The 16,437-nt window shown below is 39.2% G+C and overlaps 1 protein-coding gene across 1 annotated transcript; it reads left to right on the top strand.

Annotated features, from left to right (window-relative positions):
* The first annotated feature begins 11,314 nt into the window (after positions 1-11,314).
* LOC131229600 (cytochrome P450 81Q32-like) lies at positions 11,315-16,189 on the top strand. Its single transcript, XM_058225596.1, has 2 exons — positions 11,315-12,235; positions 15,448-16,189. Exons 1-2 carry the CDS (start codon positions 11,315-11,317, stop codon positions 16,063-16,065), a joined length of 1,539 nt encoding a protein of 512 aa, XP_058081579.1. The 3' UTR covers positions 16,066-16,189.
* Positions 16,190-16,437: the final 248 nt, after the last annotated feature.

Here is a 16,437-nt window from a genome sequence, read left to right as displayed (position 1 = left end):
CCCTAAAAAATCCTTCACTCTAGACTCAAGGAGTGCGGGGGGAATAGTGGTCGTCAGCCTATCTTGCAAGGGGCCCAACCCAAACCAATTTTCTTTCCAAAGGCTTAAATTGCTTTCACTAATCTTCCATTGGGTAACAGTCTTGATGAAGGGGAGAAGGGCTCTAATTCTCTTCCATAATGGTGAGACCATAGGAGAAAGGATAGGCTGACCACCAACCTCCAAATCCTGGCTGTACCTGGTCCACATGAACGAGGCCCAAATCCCAATATCCGGTGTGTTGAAAACTGTCCATGCCATCTTGAGTCTAAACGGATCATGACATCCTGAAGCCGTCTAATTCCCAGTCCCCCTTCGTTCTTGGGTAGAGCAATGAACTTCCAACTCCGCCAATGGAGTTTTTTCCTGCCATTCTTCCAGCCCCAAAGAAAATCTGCAAAACGACTCTCCAAATATTTAAGGATGCCAACTAGGACATGAGTAGCAGCCAGCGTATGGACAGGTACGCTAGCCAGAACGTGGTTCAGCAGAGTGGCTCTACCTGCCATAGAGAGGAACCTTGCTTTCCAACCCTTAATACGCCTGTCCACCTTGTCCACTAGTCTCTGAAAAGAATCTTTCCTCCTTCGACCTGTCGAGATTGGGACCCCTAAATACACCATGCTCTCCATCGGAGTGATCGACCCTAATTCCCGTTGGATAGTCACAATCCTGGAAGCCGCCATGTTTTCTGGGTGCATGAACACACTCTTGTGGAAATTCACCTTTTGACCTGAGACCTACTGATAAAGGTCAACGAATTTCTTGGTCGTTCGGACGGAATGGATGCTTCCATTTAGGAACAAAAGCATATCATCAGCGAAAAGAAGATGGGACACCGTTACACAACCTCTCCTTCCTTTGAATGGAAGATAGGAGCTTGAATTCACCAGATTTTTGAAACCTCTTCCAAGTACCTCAGAGGCCAGGATAAACAAACTGGAGGATAACAGATCACCTTGCCGAAGCCCCCGAGTGGACTTAAAGAAACCACCCACCTCCCCATTTACGAGCACCGAGAACCAATAGTTGCTCCAACAACGCTCCACAAGCTGGATCCATGGGGCAGAAAAGCCAAATCGACTTAAAACTCTTTTTAAAAAGAGTCAATCCACTCTGTCGTATGCCTTTTCCATGTCAAGCTTAATCACAATGTTTCCACCTCTAACTTTTCTGTTTATCTCCCTAAGCATTTCCTGAGAAAGGGTGATGTTTTCAGAGATAAAATGACCTTGGACAAAAGCTCCCTGTTCTGGAGCAATCAAAGAGGGAAGCAACTTGCTCAACCGGTTGGCAATGACATGGATGAAGAGAAAATACAAATAGCATCTTGATCCAAAACTTTTGTAGCCACCAAGAAGTTTTTTATGGTGCGCGTCCAATCACCAATTTCTTGTGGTGTGCTCTACATGAGATCTAGATCCACCTCAATTTTTTGCTCATGCACTAAAATGATCCATAAAAATGGATGGATGGCATGAATAATACACATACATCATGGTAGGGCCTACAAAGAATCCCAGTAGCACGCATCCGTCCACAATGCATGTTATCCTTGGCAATTTGAGTATTGTCCCTCACAGCCACTTGCTAGAGGAAATGGTTAATTGGTGGCTCGAGTGGGGCTCACTGTGATATTTATGTAAAACAAACCCCAACCACTAAAATTTTCACCCCATGTTAAGCTATGGGCCCAAAAATCAGTTCCATTTATGATTCACGTTGATTTGGACATAATGTAAAGGGATCTGCTAAACTATTTCCATTAGTGTGGCCTAAGTGATTCATGCACAGTTACAATTTTTAGGGCACATGTTGAGTTTTTTTTTTTTTTTAAATGCAATTTAGCAATTGAAGTGGATTTCATACATGTATCATGGTGGACCCTTTAAAAATCAAGGGTATACATCTCTCTCCCAACCATTTCCTTTAGTGTGGCTCAAGAGAATCATAGGTGAAAGATGAGCCATCGATGTCTTAAGGGGGAGGGGGAGGAGGGGAATAGGACTATACCAATTTCGAATATAAAATGTGGAAATAATAATCTCAATTGCACAAAGTATTGAAACCTTGATTCCAATTAATTTGTAAAACAAACCTTCTCCTATTATTTTAGGCAGGACAACCTTATTTTACGGCGTCCTTGAAATCAAACTTTCAAAACAAGAGACAAAGAATCAAATAAAATAATCACCACAAATGCATAAGGAATTATAGTGGTTCGGTGTTTAACACACACCTACTCCACTCTCAAAATTACTACCCTCGTAATTTTGGCTTTCACTATTTTAAGATTTTCGCAGGTTCACCTTAATAACCTTTTTACAGTTCTTGTGATTTTCATGGGCTAATCACAATAAACCCCCTTTGTGATTTTCATGGGCGTACCACAATAAAACCTAATGAGATTTCCAGGCTATCTCAGAAAAACTCAAATAAAGCAATAATAACAATAATACTTATCTTTAGAAGACAGGATGTCGATTTGAAGATGTAGTCGAGACTTTGAGCAATGATCTTCTTTCTTAAGTGTTAATGAAGCAATATATGCTTAACTAGAAGGAATATGTGGATCTAAAGTATTTCAAAGAATAAACCCTAACTGCTGTAGATTTAATTCTCTATTTTTTGAGTAGAGTATATATTACTCTCTAATTAAATTTAACACTAACTTGAGAAAGGGAATTTTTATTTTTTTTCAAAAAACTATTCTCCATTAACGATTAATCAACAGATTTACATCAGACCAGGTTTCAGGAGGGCAACCACAAAAGTCTAGGATCTCTCCTATCATATGCTGTACATATCAACAGGAAAAACAAAAAGGAACCGGAAGCAGCACGAAGACTCCCCCAGACCACCCGAGGAGAGCCCACCCCAAAATGCAAATAGAGCCACGCCGAGACCGGGAAACTCACATTAAGCTCGAGATGTTCTTAGGGCTCCCAATCCGGTCCTATCCAGAATGAGCATCCCCCACAGCTACCATGGGAGAGTGTTAGGTTGCACATTAACAGAGTCCACTTGAGACTCGCTGCCCATACGAGCTAAGGCATCCGCAGGCGCATTTCCCTCTCTGAAAGTGTGGGAAATGGTCACGGTACAACTCTTGAGTAGGGAAAGAATCCGTAAGACCCAAGGTTTGAAAATTCACGGAATACAGGAATTCCCGAGGATGAGGTTGAGCGCAAACCGGGAGTCCGATTCAACGACGATTCTCTTAAGACCCCTCAAAAGACAAAAATTTATACCATCATGTATAGCCCTCACTTTCGCAATGTTATTGGAGCAAACCCCATAGCCTGAGGAGAAGGCAAAAATCAGATGGCCATTATCTCCCCGACAGACACCCCCACCTCCCGACAAGCCCGAATTTCCTCTCGATGAGCCATCGACGTTTAGCTTGACCCACCCAACTTCCAGTTTGCTCCATCTGATGATTTGACACCTCATCGGTCTTGTCATGGGAGAGGGGATGCCCAAGATCGTACTACACCTCCTAGCGCTCCAGCTATCAGCTGCATCCTTTAGAAGGATTAAATCTGCCCACCAATTTATTCGAGCAATGGAGGAAGCTACTCTCATCTTGTGGCCCTCATACTTTGCTTCATTCCTAACACACCATAATTCCCAGTAGATGAGAATAGGGAGTAGGTAGCTGATACTGGCTGAAGCTCCATCACCAGTCTCCGCAAGCCGCCACTGCAACATCCTCCCTTCCACGTTCTGATTAGGCAAGATAGGAATCCTGCAGCAACCTCCAAAATGGGACCAAAGAGTAGTCGCATGCTGGCCTTGTACGAATAGATGATCAATAGACTCAGTCTTCGGCAAAGCTCGTTGAACATCACCTGAGCAGTAGGTGCATATCGACGCCAATGAAATCCCTCTGAACTGTACCCAAACATCCACTGCAATTGCCCCATGTAGCATCCTCCAGTAGAAAATAGAAATTTTTGGGGGCATATTCTTGGGCCATGGCCACTTGCTCCAGCTGATGGACGGAGAGGAAGCCCGGCTCACCTTCCAAGCCAATTTTACAATGAAATTGCCTAACGGGTCAAAGGGCTAAAACCACCAAGGTCCCACCGACATCACTGCATCCTGGTCACAGCTAAAGCAGGTCCTTAAATAAGGTGCTGGAAGTAGGCCCAGGGTCCAAAAACTCACTGGATCCTGGGTCGCAGCAAAGGCACGTCCTTAAGATGAAGTGTTGGACGGTTACCTTCTGAGTTAATCAGGTAGTATTTTGTAAATAATTTTTTATTTCATTAGATTACTATGCTGATGTCAGCATAGATATGTGGACCAATTAAATTCCACAGCATGGGATACCCTATGCGCAGGAAACAAATTATCCTCACTCGTGTATGAATTGCACATCCGTGGGGGAAACGGATTGTCGGCTGTTATTGCCACATGGATATGATTAGGGCTATACACGAGCAACGTTAGCTCGGTTAGCTTGCTCATTGAGTCGAGCTGATTTTTTAAGCTTGAAAAAATTTCAAACCGAGTTCGAGCTTTAACTCGAAAAAGCTTGATTTGACTCGAATCGAACCCAGCTCGAATCGGACTCGGATCGAACTAGTTCGATGACTCGGTTACTTTGACATTGACATTGCTCACCAACTGTTCGATGAAATGACCCAACCAAGTGTCGGTTGGTGGCAAGAAAGGTATGTATGTGAAACAAATACCCCTTTTCTTGATTTTGATGTTGCCTACGAGGTGTTTGATGAAATACCTATAAAAACTACTACTAATGTTTTACAAATAGTGCGAATTTGAGATGTAGTCCATGTGTTTGTGAAAATGCATGTTATTATTGATGAAATACTTATAAAAACTACTACTAATGTTTTACAAACAGCTTGATTTTAACGGTCCGGGTTATCTCCATCTCCAATTGGACGTTTTCTGCTCCATCTTGACGATGAAATTATTCGCGACCCGCTCTACATCAGTTTATATTTATGTTTTCATTTCATATAAGTCTGTGTGAGCTTATGAATATGTTAGATGGCAAATAAAATATCACAGATGGTGGGCATTCGATCTCCGCAGTTTTGTGGTGTGGTCCACTTGAGCTTTTAAATCCATTTTTTGGGTTCATTTTCTCAAATGAGTTGGCAAAACGAATGTACAGTGTGGATGGAATACATACATCACAGTGTGTCCTACAGAGCTTGGACCACATCGTGCGGATGGAATACATGTTATTATTAAAGGAAGAAAAATAGAAAATGAATCACTTAAAGATAGGCTTAAGGCGCGTTACAATGTCGCTATCTTTAAAGCGATATTCGCACCTTACCGGTGATTAAACCAATTTGCAAGAGGGTTACAGCAAATCCGCCTCCAGGATACAATAAGCCTCTTCTCCAAGACCTGAGAAATGTGAGTTTTAGCTTATAAAACTGAAAAACCACACCCCGAATACACTTTTACAGCATACAATCTTGACTTCTATGTTGTTACAATTTACCCCCTAAAAATTATTTATAATTTACTTCCTGAAAATTATTTACAGTTTAGTGCCTGAAAAACTGTATCTTTCAAAAAACCTTCCAAAAACAAAATTGGTGAAGAAAAAGAAGATGGAGAGGAGATTGTTGGAATTGTGAGTTCGGATTGACCCAAAGATTGGTTTATATAGAATCACAAGAGATGCTTAAGGCCCTTTTTATGAAAAGACATCTTTTTCTATGGTGTCTTTTCATCAATGGTGGTGTCTTTCTAACAATGGCATCCCCCCATTTCAAATTCAAAAGATGCTCCCTTCACTAAGAGGCATCACCATTCACACCAACAATCACCAATGCTACAACCATTCTTTTCTCAAAAATAAAATTCTTTTTCTTCTTATTTTGAAAAAACCCAACACTCCCCCACTATTTTTCAAAATATAGAGGTCATAGTATGTAAGGAAAATATGTGCATACGAGAAGGTGTCTTATGGACTTGAACCTTCACTTAGTGTAAACAAATTAAAGTTGAATCAAAATCCTTAGTGACTATAGTCTTGAACTAAGTATTCTATATGACACAACTGGACATGTTACACACATGTATATTTCAATTATCTTGTGTTCTAAAATTATAGTACATTAACGGCCTTGTGCCCTGTCCTGAATTCATGAGTCCATGAGAGTAGCCAAAAACTCTTGAACATCAGGAAGCAGCCCCACTTCCAATACTCATATAGGTGAGTCCTTATGAATGCCCCTGTAACTATAGCACTCTTGAAAGAACTCATTAAAAGCAACAACTTATCCTCTTTTTTATCATTACAGGTACCCAGCACTATACATACATCCAAGAATGAGACAGATAAAAAATGTATAGTACTGCTTCAGCCACTTCATGTGACATACTTTGCCCATTGAACTTATTAACTTAGGTTGGGTTTCCCTCATCTGGTGTCTGTGAAATTGGCTTAAGTCTCATTCCTCTTGATGTTCTACTGACAACATCCCTTGTCAGTCCCTTGGTGAACAAGTCCGCTAGATTATGGATAGATTGTATATATTGTATTGCTATAACACCGTCACCAAGTAGTTGTCACACAAAACTATGCCTTAGACTAATATGTCTGGATTTTCTATTATAAGTCTTGTTATATGCTTTTGATAGTGTTACTTCACTATCACAGTAGATAGAGACCAGTGGTAAAGGCCTTACCAATAATGGTATTTTTAATAATAAGTTTCTTAACCATTCTGCCTCTTTACTATTAGCTATCAAAGCTATGAATTCAAATTCCATGGTAGATTGAGATATGCAAGTTTGCTTCTTGGATCCCCAAGAAATGACAGCTATTCCAAGTATAAAAATTCATTCACTAGTAGACTTGGATTCATTAGAATCAGTGACCCAACTTGCATCACTATACACTTCAAGTACACTAGGGTAACCAGAAAAATGTAAACCATAATTAATAGCTTTTCTCAAGTATCTGAGTACTCTAGAAATAACATTCCAATGATCTAAACTTGGATTACTTGTAAACTTACTCAATTTACCTACCGCAGAAGCAATATCATGTCGAGTAGAAATCATAGCATATATAAGACTGTCAATTACCTTGGAATACTCTAACTGAGATACACTACGACCTTTCTTTTTAATTAACTTGATATTAGATTCAAAAGAAGTAGAAACTGAGTTCTTATTATAGTGATCAAACTTTTTAAGTATCTTTTCAATATAATGTGATTGAGATAGAGTTATACCATCATTGTTTCTTAATAGCTTGATACCTAAAATAACATTAGCTTCACCCATATCTTTCATGTCAAAATTAGATGATAAGAATCTTTTAGTGTTATTTATAACTTCTAAACATGTACCAAAGATTAACATATCATCTACATAAAGACATATAATTACTCCTTTATTTTCAGAGAATGTTGAATATACACATTTATCAGATTCATTAATCTTAAAGCCATATGAGGTGACTATTTTATCGAATTTTTCATGTCATTGCTTAGGTGTTTGTTTAAGTCCATATAGCGACTTAATCAATTTATACACTTTATTTTCCTATCCTGAAATTATAAAACCTTCTAGTTGCTACATATAAACCTCTTCATCAAGGTCACCATTTAAAAAAGCTGTCTTCACATCCATTTGATGGATTTCTAACTTATGAATGGATGTTAGAGCAACTAAAATTGTTACTGGAGCATAAGTATCGAAAAAATCAATACCTTCTTTTTGTATAAATCCTTTAACAACTAATCTGGCCTTAAACTTTTCTGTAGTTTCATCTGGTCTTAATTTTCTTTTGAAAATTCATTTACAGCTTATTGGTTTTGATCCTGTAAGCAGATCCACAAGTTTTCATGTTCCATTTTGTAATATAGAATCCATCTCATCGTTTATAGCTTCCTTCCAAAAGGAAGCATCGTGAGATCTAAGGGCATCATCTATTGTTACTGGATCATTTTTTATATTACAAACCAACATGGTTCCTTTATTATGTTATCTTTATCTCCTTCTATTAGCAGAAGGTAGAAGTCGGGTCCGAAAGATGTACCTTTTCTGATCCTATTAGTCTTTCTAGGTTCTATGTTCTCTTTATCGAGACTGCTGATATCTTGATCAGGTATTTGAGAACTACTGTTTGTACTAGGATCTTAAGGTCTTGTCTCTTTCTAGTTATAAAAGAGAATGAGTTTTCATAAAACTCGGCATCTCTAGATTATATTATAGTGTTTATCATGATCGTATGATTAGACTCTACAACTGGAAACCTATAAGCCTTACTATTTTGTGCATATCATATGAAAATACACTCAAGATATCTCAACCTTATCTTGGGCCTTTTAGGATCAGTAAGCCTAACTAAGGCTCTACAACCCCATACCTTGAAGTATGAGATGTTAAGAATCATATTCTTCCATAGTTCATATGGAGTCTTGCAAGTATTAGACTGAGGTATCCTATTAAAAATATGATAGCCAGTCAATAGGGCTTCTCCCCAAAATCATGAACTTAAACTTGCATTATTGAGCATAGAGTTTACCATGTCTATGAGAGACCTATTTTTCCATTCTACTATCCCATTTTGTTGAGGGTGAATAGGGAGCTGTAATTTGCTTAATTATACCATGAGTTTTACAAAACTCCGAGAATTCTAAAAATAGATATTCTCCTCCCCTGTTCGATCTTAGAATTTTAATCTTTCGGTCTAATTGGTTTTCAACTTCTATCTTGTATATCTTGAATTTTTGTAGTGCCTCATTTTTATTCTTCAATAGGTATACTAAGGTATAATAGGAGAAATCATCTATAAAGGTTATGAAATACCTCTTTCTCCCTCTTGTTATTAAACCACTCATTTCACATATGTCACTATGAACTAGATCTAGGAGTTGAGATTCGCTTTCCACGCTTGGAAACAATTTTCTAGTTATTTTGGATTGTACACAAATACTACATTTGTCATTAGGTTTTGTATGCTTAGGAATTAGATTAAGATTAGACATATTATCCATTTTATGATAACTAATATGTCCTAATCTAGTATGCCAAACATCATTTGAATCAAGCATATAAACAGAATAAGAATTTTCATTTATAAGGTTCAATTTGAACATTCCATTGAATACATAACCCTTTCCTACATATACCCCATTTTTAGACACAATCAATTTATCGGATTCAAATAAGAGTCTGAATCTAAACTTAGTCAGTAGACTAGTTGATATAAGATTTCTCCTAATATTCGGTACATGTAGAACATTGTTCAGAGTAAGGACTTCTTCAGAAGTTAGATTAACACATTCCTTCCCTTTTTCCTATAACCTTCCATGTGGAGGCATTCCTCATATATAGTTCTTGATTATCCCTCATTAATTCATAAGAATTAAATATGTTATAATTTCTACAAACATGTCTGGTAAACATATCTAGTAGCGCCAGAATCTACCCACCATTCAATATCCTCATTCAACATATTAACGTCAGAGACGACAACTGCCAGATTCATGTCTTCCGTTATATTAACTTGTCGTTTCTTTTCTTGCATTTTTTTTATTTTCGACGGTCTTTCTTAAAGTGACTAGGAATTTTGTAAAAGAAGCATGGATCCTTCTTAGATGTGTTCTTTTTGAACCCTTTGGTTATTAGGTTTGAGCCTATCATCTTTCTTGAAAGGTGGCTTCTCTAATTCCTGATTCACACTATTCTCGACTATATTAGCGTTACTCAGGGTCTCCTATTGTTCTTCATTTTTATCACGGATCCTAGATTCTTCTTCTATTCGAAGAAACATTAGGAGATCTTCCAAGGACATTTTCTCTTTTTTCTGTTTCAATGATTTTCTAGTATCCTTCCATATAGGTGGAAGTTTAGCAATAATGGTGGATACTTGAAGATTCGTCGAGATTAGTGTCATCGGCAATAATCTATTGGATGATGACCTGTAACTTATGTACTTGATCAAGGACAGGTTTTTCATCCAACATTTTGAATTCTAAAAACTGACTTATAAGGAATTTTTTTGTTGCCTTCATCATCTAATGTGTATTTGGTGAGCAATGTCTGCCACAAATCCTTAGCGGTCTTCTTTTGACAGTAAACAGCATATAACGAATCAGAAAGAGCGTTGAATATATGACCTTTACATAGGTAGTCGTTACGCTCCTAACTTTGTATCTTTTGAATTTGTTCTAACATATCATTGTTTGATGGTGGTAAAAGATAATTTTGAGTGAGCACATGATCCAACTTGAGTAATGTGAAGAAGAGATGGACCTTCGATTACATCGAAGAAAATTTGAGTCGTCGAACGGCGTAATTCGAACAAAGTCAGGATGACCTATAGAAGAGGCCATAATATCGTCTTAAAATTGTTATTGTTGAAGGCGGAGAAATAGAAAATGAATAACTTAAAAATAGGCTTAAGACGCGTTACGATGTCGCTATCTTTAAGGCGATATTCGCACCCTACTGGTGATTAAACCAATTTGCAAGAGGGTTACAGCAAATCCACCTCCAGGATATAATAAGTCTCTTCTCCAAGACCGGAGAAATGTGGGTTTCAGCCTACAAAATCGAAAAACCGCACCCCGAACACACTTTTAAAGCATACAACCCTGACATCTGTGCTATTACAATTTACCCCCTGAAAACTGTTTATAATTTACTGCCTGAAAATTATTTACAGTTTAATGCTTGAAAAGCTGTATCTTTCAAAAAACCTTCCAAAAACAAAAATTGTGAAGAAGAAGAAGATGGAGAGGAGATTATTGGAATTGTGAATTCGGATTAACCCAAAGATGGATTTATATAGAATCACAAGAGATGCTTAAGGCCTTTTTCATGAAAAGACATCTTCTTCCATGGTGTCTTTTCATCAATGGTGATGTCTTTCTAACAATGGCATCCCTCCATTTCAAATTCAAAAGATGTTCCCTTCATCGAGAGGCATCATCATTCACACCAATAATCATCAAAGCCAAGACCATTCTTTTTCCAAAAATAAAATTCCTTCTCTTCTTATTTTGAAAAAAACCAATAATACATACATCACATTAGGTCTTAAAGATCTCTAGCCATGTAATGCCACGTCATGCCACAGGCAATTCGCTTCCATTCGGATGGAATACATACATCACAGTGGGTCCTAAAGATCTTAGGCCACGTCATGCCACGTCATGCCACAGGCAATTCGCTTCCATACGTGAATGGGAGCAGGCAAATCGCGGGCTACTTCGGCTGCTATAAAAGGCAATTGGACTGTCTGGCCTCTCCACCCAAAAACATGGATCTATTCTTAAGAATTTCAGCTCTCATTGTCTTCTTATTACTCTTCTCAATATCCAAGCGCCTATTCCAGAAGCGCAAGAACTTTCCACCATCACCTTTGTTCCTTCCCATTCTCGGCCATCTACATCTACTCAAAAAACCTCTCCACCGCTCTCTCACCACTATCTCCAACCGATACGGCCCCATCGTCTTACTCCGTTTCGGTTCACGCCCCGTACTCCTCATCTCCTCCCGGTCTTTAGCCGAGGACTGCTTCACCAAAAACGACCTCATCTTCGCCAACCGCCCCCGCCTCCTCACTGGCAAGCACTTCGGCTACAACTACTCTGCCCTTGGGTGGACCTCCTATGGTCCCCACTGGCGCAATCTCCGCCGAATCGCCAATGTGGAGATCCTCTCGACGAGCCGCATCCAGATGTTCTCTGCCGTCCGAATCCAGGAGGTCAAGTCCCTGATGAAAGACATGTTCCAGGATTCGGAACTGGGGAAACCGGTGATGGAATTGAGGTCTAGGTTCTCAGAAACGATTTTCAATATGATAATGGGGATGATCGCTGGGAAGTTGTATTCCAGAGAAAATGAGGCGATTTTGGAAGAGGCGAGGAGGTTTTGGAAGATCTTGGGTGAGGTGGCGGACTTGACTGGAATAGGGACTTTTGGGGATTACCCGTCTTTGGGTTGGATGGATTTTGGAGGGGTGGAGAAGAGGATGGTGAAATTGCTGAGGCAGAGTGATGAGTTCTTCCAGTTTCTGATCGATGAGCGTCGAAGAATGAAGACAAAGTTTGATTCATCTTCCTCAGTGGATGTAGAAGTTGAATTGGAAAATAAGAAGACGTTCTTAGATGTTCTGTTGTCGTTGCAAGAAAAAGAGCCTGACTATTACACTGATTTGATGATCAGAGGCATGATATCGGTAATACTCGCATCTCTCTTGACTAAAATCTATTTGTCTTGCTTACGTAACGATCCAACCGGTTCGTTCATTTGAGGTCCCACCATGGGGTATTTGGGAAGGATCTCAGTTGTTGGAGACCTCGCCGTCCATACAAAGGTAAATTTCCTACTCACTTTTGTATGGACGGAGTGGTTTTTGAGCTTTGACACCGATGCATGATTTTTAGATGACTGGGGGCAACTCCTAGTGTCGAACCAATCCGTTAGTATTTAAGTCAAGTTGCATTGGATTGGGTAAACGACCTGGATCGTCATGTGGTGGGACAGATGCGGAGATCACTGGACCGCGTCGTCAGCACTCCACGTTTGAATTTAGCTGTTTTTGTCTTGTCTCATAATACTTTTGACGATACGTTCAAGTTTAGCCTGGTTCACCATAGGGGTCGTTAGGCACCATGAATTTAGAAGGGTTTGAGGGGATTTTCAAGTTCCTTTATATGTTTGGGACCATAAAATAATATGGGGTTTCAAATTCAGCAAAGAGAGAGTTTGAAATTCAAGGTGAAAGCTTGAATTACATCTAAAATCCTTCCAAAAGTTGCATGTAACATGTGTGTCACTGGGGTATTAATTTATTGAGTAGATGGCTCACTGATGATATCCCAAAACAAACAAATTATCAATTACATCACTATAATTACTTTCATATGATGATCTGTGTTGTCCAAACATTGTCCATGTAAATGGTTAAAAATCGTTTGTTGACTCGGATGTGATCTTGTGCTTGTGACCAATCCGAGACTTTGAATTTCATCATTTTCAGGCAAAGTATATATTTTAATTGGCTTATTATAACCATTGTGTCAAACATTACATGCGTACACTATTTAGAGATATTAAACTTTTTTTAATAATTAAATTCAATCTCCTATAAATATACAATGCATAGCTTATATATTTTGGATTACAGGAGATTCTGAATCCAGTGTGCCAAACAAGAATTTCAAATCCTGGGGGTTCCAAATCCATGCTCCCAAACATGCCCTTAAGGGCATGGTTTTCAGCCTATTTGCACTGATCATGGTTCGAGGTGACTTAAGCATACCTCTTACTTTCAATTCTAACTTTTAGGTGGAACCATGGTAAGGGCCACACCATCTTAGATGAGGCCGGGGTCTCACCTAGTCCACTCCCGTGGTGCAACACATTACAATTAGAGAGAAGAAAACTGGAAGTGTTAACATGTAAAACTTCTATTGGCAATCATGACGTGTCTATCATATTGACACAATGAAGGATGTGATGAGGACGATCACCATTTTCCTTAAGGAATAACTACTTCAAATCCACGGAGCTCTCTAGACTCCTTACAGAGCTTCCTTGAATTCACGAGGGATAAAAATATAAATAATTTCTAATACATTTGGAATAAATTAATTGATGATAACAAAAATTTACAATCCTTTAAATAATTATCTCAAACCTAGGACAAAGTTTTAGACTCAAACTCCCTAAAAAGTAACTTACTATGAATGGAAAACTTACTATTTATAGACACTCACCATTCCTACTAGACTCCATTGTTTTTTGCCAAAAATAGTAAGTGTCCAATTTAGCCTAACCAAGTTGTTCTCCTAAGTTTTTTAAGCGCTTTTATGTTGGGCATGACTCCTGCATATCAAAAGGATAAAAGTTATACGCCAATTAAAACTTACTATTTATAGTTAAAAAATTAAAAAAAAATTAAAAAAAAAAGAAATTAAAAGGGACTCTTGACCATCGATCTGACGGAATCTCGCAAATCTGGCATGGGCAACCTGGGGTTGGTTGGCTAAAGTAGCTTCTCCTACCCAAAATCATATGTCATACATAGAAAAGCTCATCCCGGTTTGCGAAATATGACAGTTATCTTCAATTCATATATGCTCTTAAAAATAAGATGTATAAAACATAAAATTAAAGAACAAAATTAAAATTTTCAACAGGGTGTCAATGGGCCTGGCTCGGGCCTGACAGAAACAGAATTGTGAATAAGCCCTGCCCAAAACAGTTGAAAATCTGGGCCGAGTCCAACCCCAGGCCCGGCCACTTGACAGCCCTAATCTTCAAGCGGGAACGGATTGGCTACTCCCCCTGACACCAGCCCCGTGGCTGGTGGTCGGTGCTCTGTGGTCCCCAACATGATGTATGTGTTTCATCCACTCCGTTCATCCATTTTTACAGATCATTTTAGTGCTTGATACAAAAAAAGAGAGGGATATAAATCTTAGGTGGATCACACCACAGGACAAAAATAATGAATGGATATTCACAATTAAAATCCTCCTAAGGCCCACTGTACTGTTTATTTGACATCCAATCTGTTGATTTCGTCATAAAGACCTAGATGAAGGGAAAAAATAAATATCAGCTTGATCCAAAACTTTTATGCCCCCAAAACGTTTTTAATGGTCAAAATTCATTCAACACTGTTTCCTATAATGTGGTGCCCTTGAGATAGAGGTATACTTTATTTTTTTATTGTATCATAAAATGATATATAAAAATATATGGACGGCATGGATGACCCACATACATCATTGTGGGCCCCACAGAGCACCGACCACCAGCCAATGGCTGGTGTCAGGGGGAGTAGCCAATCCGTTCCCTCTTCAAGCAATTTTGTTAAGCGCACAAGTGTGTACAAGTCAGCTAATGCACACCCCACCACTTGTGCCAACATGGCACTTAGTTGAAATATCCAATTCCATCATGTAGATGCTATTGTTAAAAGGTAAAGCTGGTCCACTCACTAGGTATGCCATGATGTTAAAAATAAATGGACGGGTTAAGAAAACTTTAGCCAGTTTTTATCTTTCAAAATAAAAATTATATATATATATATATATAAACACTCTAGCCAGTTTTTATTCATGGTCGTACACTTATTAAATTAATTGTGGCCACCTTACTAATGGACTGACCTGATACTTAAGATTGGGAATCTACAGATTGAGTACCCTTCTAATTATGGGTTGGATATTATAATTGTGTGCCATGCTCGCATGTGTGGCGGTTGACTATTACACTCATAGGCTTGGCAAAGCTCATCTTTAAATATTAACTCCTTCACTCTATCGTTAGGTTAATGGTTATAGAATCTTAGTGTAACTCTTGGGCATTATAATTCTTGCATTGCTTTTCTAAGTTTAACTCGTATATGAGAATTTTGAATTATCTGCGTGAAATCAGACACTACTTAGCGCCGGAACGGACTCGTCAGCTCTGACCATGGAATGGGCCATGTCGCTGCTCCTGAACCATCCAGATGTACTGGAGAAAGCTAAAGCAGAGCTTGACATGCATGTAGGAACTCGTTTGTTAGATGAATCAGATCTCTCCAAGCTTCCATACCTCCATTGCATCATCAACGAGACTCTACGATTACATCCACCGGGCCCACTTGTACTGCCTCATGAGTCATCTGAAGAGTCCATTGTTGGAGGTTTCGAAGTTCCAAGTGGCACAATGTTATTGGTCAATGTGTGGGCAATTCACAGAGATCCCAAGCTATGGGTGGACCCCACCGATTTCAAGCCAGAGCGGTTTCAAGGTCCAGAAGGGTTAAAGGAAGGCCTGAAGATGATAACATTTGGTTCCGGAAGGCGGGGGTGTCCGGGTGCAGGTCTAGCTCTGCGGATGGTGAGCCTGTCATTGGGGACCTTGATCCATTGCTTTGAGTGGGAACGAGTCGGAGAGGAGAAGATAGACATGACTGAAGCGCCTGGGCTCCCCATGCCTAAGCTCCATCCTTTGAAGGCACTCTACAAACCACGCCACACTATGTTCAACGTACTTTCTCAGCTCTGAAAACCGGACATAGCTTTGAGTCCGTTTGGCACACGTTTGCTTTGGATAGTATATCCTGGGTATTTTCATTTTATGAAGATTTCTGTTGTAATGACAATATATATCTCGTGTTTGGCACCAACTATACTAATAGGCACAACTCCATGTGAGATTATGCCATATATTAATAACGCCACACACTCACCACTCTGTTGTTGTACGCTTTGTGTGAGGTTTGATCCATGTATTGGGGCTCCATTGAGAGTTGAATAAACGATTTGGATGGTTTGATTGTTGTGTAACTATCACACGTGTATATTTACATACCTGCGCACGTGCCAACATGGGACAGAGCGAGTCGGCTTGGGATTTATGCAGATCGATCACAGGTAG

The sequence above is a fragment of the Magnolia sinica genome, chromosome 16 (genome assembly GCF_029962835.1).
Source record: "Magnolia sinica isolate HGM2019 chromosome 16, MsV1, whole genome shotgun sequence".
Taxonomy (NCBI): Eukaryota; Viridiplantae; Streptophyta; class Magnoliopsida; order Magnoliales; family Magnoliaceae; genus Magnolia; species Magnolia sinica.
Note: the sequence above shows the minus strand (reverse complement) of the source record. Positions and strands in the feature narration are given on the sequence as shown.